Source organism: Panthera pardus, unplaced genomic scaffold (genome assembly GCF_024362965.1).
Source record: "Panthera pardus isolate Hobbes unplaced genomic scaffold, ASM2436296v1 HiC_scaffold_6, whole genome shotgun sequence".
Lineage (NCBI taxonomy): Eukaryota > Metazoa > Chordata > Mammalia > Carnivora > Felidae > Panthera > Panthera pardus.
In genome coordinates, this window is record NW_026526991.1 from 134,354,756 (window position 1) to 134,360,755 (window position 6,000).

Below are 6,000 nucleotides of genomic sequence, written 5' to 3' on the forward strand. Positions count from 1 at the left end.
GGAGGAGGCCGAACACACTGCCGTCGGCACCCTCGGCCCCTGCCCACCGAACGCGTGGTCCGGAGGGGCCTGTGGCCGGAGGAGAGGCCACGCCCCGCCCTTCCCCCCCTCCTGTCCTTCCAGCTCTGGTTCCCCGTCTGTACTAGTGGTCCGGCAGCCTCCCAGTGTTAACGGGGGGCGGGGGGGTGACCGCTCTGAATGCCACCTGCTCCCCCCCCACCCCCCCCGTCCGTACCCTCCCAACACGCGCCCCGTCGCTGACACCAGAAGGTGCGAGTCTTCCGGGAGGGTCCGACCTCGGACCGCGGTCAGCCAAACCCCCCGCCTCCGAGCTCCTCCGCCCCCGCCCCCCACCTCGGGTAACCCCCGAGCGCTGGCCGGCCACCACCGGTGGGCTCCTCGGGACTGACGCTCCTCGGCCCAGGGCAGCCTGCACTCGACTCACACCCGGCGCTTTCTTGTGTCCTCCTAGGTCAGTTCCTGAGCCGGGACGCCACGCTCACGCGGGAGCCCGCCGGGCTCAGCGAGGGCCCGGGCCGGCCTCCGCTCCCGAGGGCGGGCGACGGGCCGGAGACGGTCCTGAAGGTGAGAGGGCACCAGGTCCCGGTGGTCCGGAAGCAGAGGAGGATCTACAACGGGGAGGAGCAGGTGGACTGCTGGTTCGCCAGGAGCAACGCGGCCGGGCTGCTGGACGGCGAGTACCGGGACTACCTGGCCGCGCACCCGTTTGACTCAGAGACCGCGTTCGGCCTGGGACCGTCCGGGGGGCTCTGACGCCGGGCCCGAACGAAGGCGTGCATGGCGGGGACGCGCGGGGACGCCGCAGCGCGGCTCCTGCGGCCGGCGCGCGCCCGGCCTCCCGACGGTTGACCGCGACCCGTGACGCACCCCTGCTGGCGCGTAGGCCCGAGGTCGGCCTGAGAGAAGCGTAGGGTCGGGGCGCTGGGGCGACAGGGGTCTTTCCTTCTGCGTCCTCCCCTCCGCCACCCCCCACCGCCGTGATAGAGAGAGAGGGCGGCACCGAGGAGAAGGGTCACGCCGCCTCGTCGGCCCGCTGCGCGCGCATCAGGCCGGCCGGCTTGTCCCTCTCACGGCCTGTCGTGAGGGAACCGGTGAAGGAACGTTGCCGCAAAGCCGCTTCCTCGGTGGAGAGGGCCACGTTCGGGCACTCTGCTTTTCGCCTGCGCTTTGCGCTTCGGCATCTCCCCTCGCAGGGCTCCTGTGGCCTCCGCGTGCGTGGCCACCCTCCGCCTCAGGGGACCTGCCGTGGGCCCGGGCCCGGGTCATGCAAATAGCTCGTAGGTGTGATCATTGTAAGCAATTCAGGCTTTCCTTGGGAGGGGAGTTTCTTCTGCTGTGATATCTTGCCCTTGAAAAGGAGTTTTCATTAAAAAAAAATTTGGTTGACCATCGGAAACTTGCACCCCAGAGACCATCTTTCTGTCGCGGGCTTTGTAGGCCGCTCGACTGTGCTGATGTGTTTCTGGCTGTTCCCGTAAAGCTAATAAACAGGACAGCCCCGCGCGGCTGGGTTTTCCTGGCCCGTCCCGGAGCTGGAGACTCGGCCGGTGTTCCACTTGGCCCTCCTGTACCTGTGTCGTGACTCCGGCCTCATTTGCTCGCGGTCCGGGGGGAGGTGACCCACCAGGCCCCCGCGGCACTGGGATGGGAGGCGGGGCCGGCACGGGGCCTCACGGGCCTGCCCACGTTCCCAGCGAAGGTGCCGCCGCGCTCGCAGTCTGGGCAGCCGGCCCACGTGTCGGGTAGGCCGAGCCAGGAAGTGGGCGCGCGGGGGGCGCTGCGGCTGTTCCGGACAGACGGTCCGACCCCACGAGGGAAAGGTTGCATCGGTGGCGGGGGCCTCAGAGGTCAGCGAGTGGGCCCGTCCGAGAAGCCCGTCGCGTCATCGGGGGGAATCCGGGCTGAGGGCGAACCCACCCAGCTCTCGGGTTTTCCCAGACCCGCTGCCGGAGTTCATGCCGGCGGTGCGAGGACACCAGCCCAGCCGCGGACAGACGGGTCTGTACTTCGGGGCTCAGAGGAAGAGGAGGGGTGTAAAGCAGGGCGGGCTCCCCGGGGGCCTCCCGGTATGTAATCCCCGCCCAGCCGGGCAGACGTCCCGGGAGCCCTCCGGGTGCCGACCGGGTTTGGGCCTCCAGGCTGCGGTGGGGGGAGGGGCGGGAGGGGGGGGGGGTGGCGCCTGGCCGGCTCAGTTGTGCAGCGCGTGATGCTTGATTTCAGGGTTGTGAGTTCGAGCCCCGTGCTGGGCATGGAGTCTTCTCAAACAAAACAAAACAAAACAAAACAAAACAAAACACCAAAATAACCAAACAGATTACAGAAGGGGCTGTTATTACACGTTACCAGTTAACTCCCGGTTACTGGTTTCTTTCTTTTTTTTTTTTTTAACATTTTTTTAACATTTATTTATTTATTTATTTATTTATTTTTGAAAGACAGAGAGAGAGCACTAGTTGCGGAAGGTCAGAGAGAGGGGGAGACACGGAATCCGAAGCAGGCTCTCAGTGGTCAGCACAGAGCCGAATGCGGGCCTCAAACCCAGGAAGCAGGAGCCCATGACCTGAGCTGAAGTTGGACGCTCAACCGACTAATCCCCCCCGGGGACCCCCAGTTACTACTGGTTTCTAAGAGCAGAGACGAGTATTCCTGCGAGGTACCTCTCACTCTCCTATACTCGAGTATCAAGGTTGAGGTTTTATTTTAACGTTTTTACTTACTTCAGACAAATCCCACTTTTCTTCTTCCTCCTCTTTGTTGTCTGCGTCTTTTTATTGCGGAAGTTATTTACCATTAAGTGTTCTTAGCTGGAGACCGCGATATCTCCAGATATCTCCACATTCATGTTGTGCTAAGGACCTCATAATCTGATTGGAAAACGTAGTGTTTTCCGTGGGTCACGTGTGCTGTGCATCGCAAGCCTTTAAAAAAAAGTAAATGCAGAGGAAAGGAATTCGCTTCTCAGGTGGGGAAACTGAGGCAGAGCACAGCTGCGCGGTTTTTCCCACGTCGTGTGGAAGACCTAAAACAGGGCCAGGCTGAACTTGCTAGCTTTGCCATGACCTCACCGTGACCTCACCGTCCGGGCCGTCATTTCTTTCCCGTATAAATGGGGGGAGTGGTGCTGAGTGAGCAGTTACATGACATCAGCCACCACGTTCCAGCCAGAGGAGTTGTGTCCTGACCACAGCCGTGTTAGCACGTCCAAGCGGCTGACGAACTGGGGTCTTAGCAGGGCCCCCCTGCCCCCGGATCCGTATCCCCTCGTCATCTGAGGAAGAGAAACCTCTGAGCGGGTCCCTCCCTAAGGGTTTCCCGATTAAAAGCGTCCCATTTCCCCAATTAAAGGGACGGAATGTTCTCTACCCACCCGTGCTGGGTGCCTTATCTTCTTCCGTGGGACTTTTGGGTGATTTACTACTTCCGGCTAGAGGGGGTGGGGCCGGTCGCATAAACCTCGGTGACACTCCATCACAGCCGGGCGGTGGCTCGCTGGGCGCGGGACAGGCCACCTCCCTGCTTCTTTCAGGCATCACGCCGAGTCTTTGATTGTGTCTTGTGTCCTCATAGGTGGATTAAGGGACAGGATTTATTTCTTGAAATTTATCTCTCGGCCGAAGTGAACGGCATGCAGTGAATGTTTGTGTTCCCCCCACAATTCACATGCCGCAGCCTAAATTCCCAGTGTGGTGGCCTTTGGAGGGTGATGAGGTCACGAGGCTGGGGCCCCCCGGATGGGATTAGTGCCCCTGTAGGAAGAGACACCGCCGAGGTGGTCTTCCTGCTCTCCCCCACGCGAGGACAGACCCAAGTCAGCGTCTGTCTGTGAACGAGGGGCAGGGCTCTCGCCAGACGCCGCGCCCACGGGCCCATGGACCCTGGACCCCCAGCCTCCAGAGCCGTGGGAGAGGAATGTCTGTTGGTTAAGCGCCCCCAGTCTAAGCCCCCCCGGTCTATGGCATTCTTGGAATAGCACCCTGAGCCGACTGAGACAGTGAATCCAAAATGCGAATTCTGTCTCCTTCGTCCAGCCACCCACAATATGTACAGTGCAGTTACTAACTTGGAACCATTAGAACGTGATCCAGCTACAAAAAGCAGCAAATAAAGTCACACGGCTAGGCAAAGACTTAGAAACGTAACTTTAAATATTTAGTTGGTTTAATAAGTAGGGCACGAGATAGTTCACGTTCAAGAGACTTTAAAAAAAATAAAAAATTAAGACCAGGGCGCCTGGATGGCTCAGTCGGTTAAGTGATCTCACAGTTCGTGGGTTCGAGCCCCGCGTGGGGCTCTGTGCTGATGGCTCAGAGCCTGGAGACTGCGTCGGATTCTGCGTCTCCCTCTCTGCCCCTCCCCTGCTCGTGTGCACGCGCACGCTCTCTCTCAAAAATAAATAAACATTAAAAAATGTTTAAACTAGGAGAATGAAACGTAAAGACACAGCATGTGGTTACGTTTATGTTTTGAGGGATCGTGGAGTTAGGGCTGTAGACAAAAAGCCTTGATGAATCCAACCGCACCCCTTGCTTGTAGAAATCTCTGAATTACGTGAAATACCCGTAAACGGAGCAGCGAGCGACACGTTAAACCGACACAAGCTACTGTACAGAACGGCAGACACGCAGCAACCATTCCCGACCGTTTATTTAACCGTCACACGCACAGACAAGCGGCTTATCCCTCTGGGACTCTGACATCCCAGGGCGTCTGCCACCTTCCCATCGGGTCCCTCGTGTGCACACGGCCGCGTCTAGCTGGTACTTCTTCCATTTGCCTCTGGGGCGGTTTTGCGCTTCGAGCGGCCTTTCTGGCTTGTGGTTCTGGCACTGTCCCCCCCCCCCCCGGCCCCCCCCCCCCAGCGCCGGTGGTCCTGCCCAAACCTGTTCAGATTCCCACCGCGCTCCGCCACGTGCCGAAGGGAACAGTCCCTGGTTGGAAGCAGCAGAACGTGACACCCGGCGCTGGGAAGCCGTGAGAAAGAGGAAACAAAGGCGGCCTCTCTGGGCTTCGGCTTCTTCGTCCGCACAACGAAGGGGTGCACTCAGACCCTCTGATCTTTATCTTTCTGCGGCAGATGAAGGTACCTCCTGAACCTCCAAGCAATAAACGCAGCACGATTCATTCGATGACGCCGCTGTGTTTGGGGATCCAACGTTCCAGACCCGGGGATTCGGGGGAAGACCAAGTTCAGGCCTCCGTGGAGGGGACGGCTGAGGGCGGGAGAGGGAAGGAGCGCCAGGGTGGAAACAGCCCTGCAGTACTGTGAGAGCTGGGCCACGCAGGCTGGCGTCTGCGCCTGGAGGAGGCGGGAAGGAGGCCGGGAAACCATCCCAGAGACGGCCGAGAACGCCAAGCCGCGGGAGGAAGGGAGTATACAGAGGCCGCCACCCAACGGAGTTTTCTAGAATGTCCAGCGGCTGCGAGCATCTTGCAAACAGAAGCACCTTTCTCCCCCCGCCCACTGTCCCACGAATCCAGCGGTCACTGAGGCCCCAGTGGGTGCCACTCCATACGGTCCCAGGCCCCTCACCACCTCGATGCTGTCCTGGGGCATCTCTGGCCCTGGCTGCAGAGGACGCCCAGCAGAGTCACAGCGGCACGGGGGCCCCTCCCGCCACCAGGGCTCCCGCTGGCATTTGGCCAACTGGGGTCACCTCTTTTCCCTGGCGCCCCCCAGCCCCAGCATTCACTCCGTTCTGCTCCAGCCTCCTAGACCACCTCGCCCACAGCTTCCCAGTTTTTTGTCCCCTGTCGTGCTGAGAAAACTGCCAGGAGCTCCCGTTTGCTCCGTGCCCCATCACAGCGGCACTGCCGTCCCCGCGGCCCTCGTCTCCGCGCCCCTTGTCTCCGAGCCCCTCGTCTCCGCGCCCCGTCCTTCCCGGTGCAGCTGGCTGCCTCCTTTGTCACTCCCCTGGGCAGGTGCTTCCGTTAGTCTCTTTCTTCCTAGAGGCTCCAGACTCTCGCTCCCCCCAGCTCTGC

The 6,000-nt window shown here is 60.7% G+C and overlaps 1 protein-coding gene across 1 annotated transcript in view; it reads left to right on the plus strand.

Moving 5' to 3' along the window:
* Nucleotides 1-1,417, plus strand: part of ITIH5 (inter-alpha-trypsin inhibitor heavy chain 5) — a 78,192-nt gene extending 76,775 nt beyond the window's left edge. The window contains exon 14 of the mRNA XM_019460532.2: nucleotides 473-1,417. Within this exon, the coding sequence (XP_019316077.2) occupies nucleotides 473-774 (302 nt within the window). The 3' untranslated portion in view covers nucleotides 775-1,417. The remainder of the gene's footprint in view (nucleotides 1-472) is intronic.
* The last annotated feature ends 4,583 nt before the right edge of the window (nucleotides 1,418-6,000 follow it).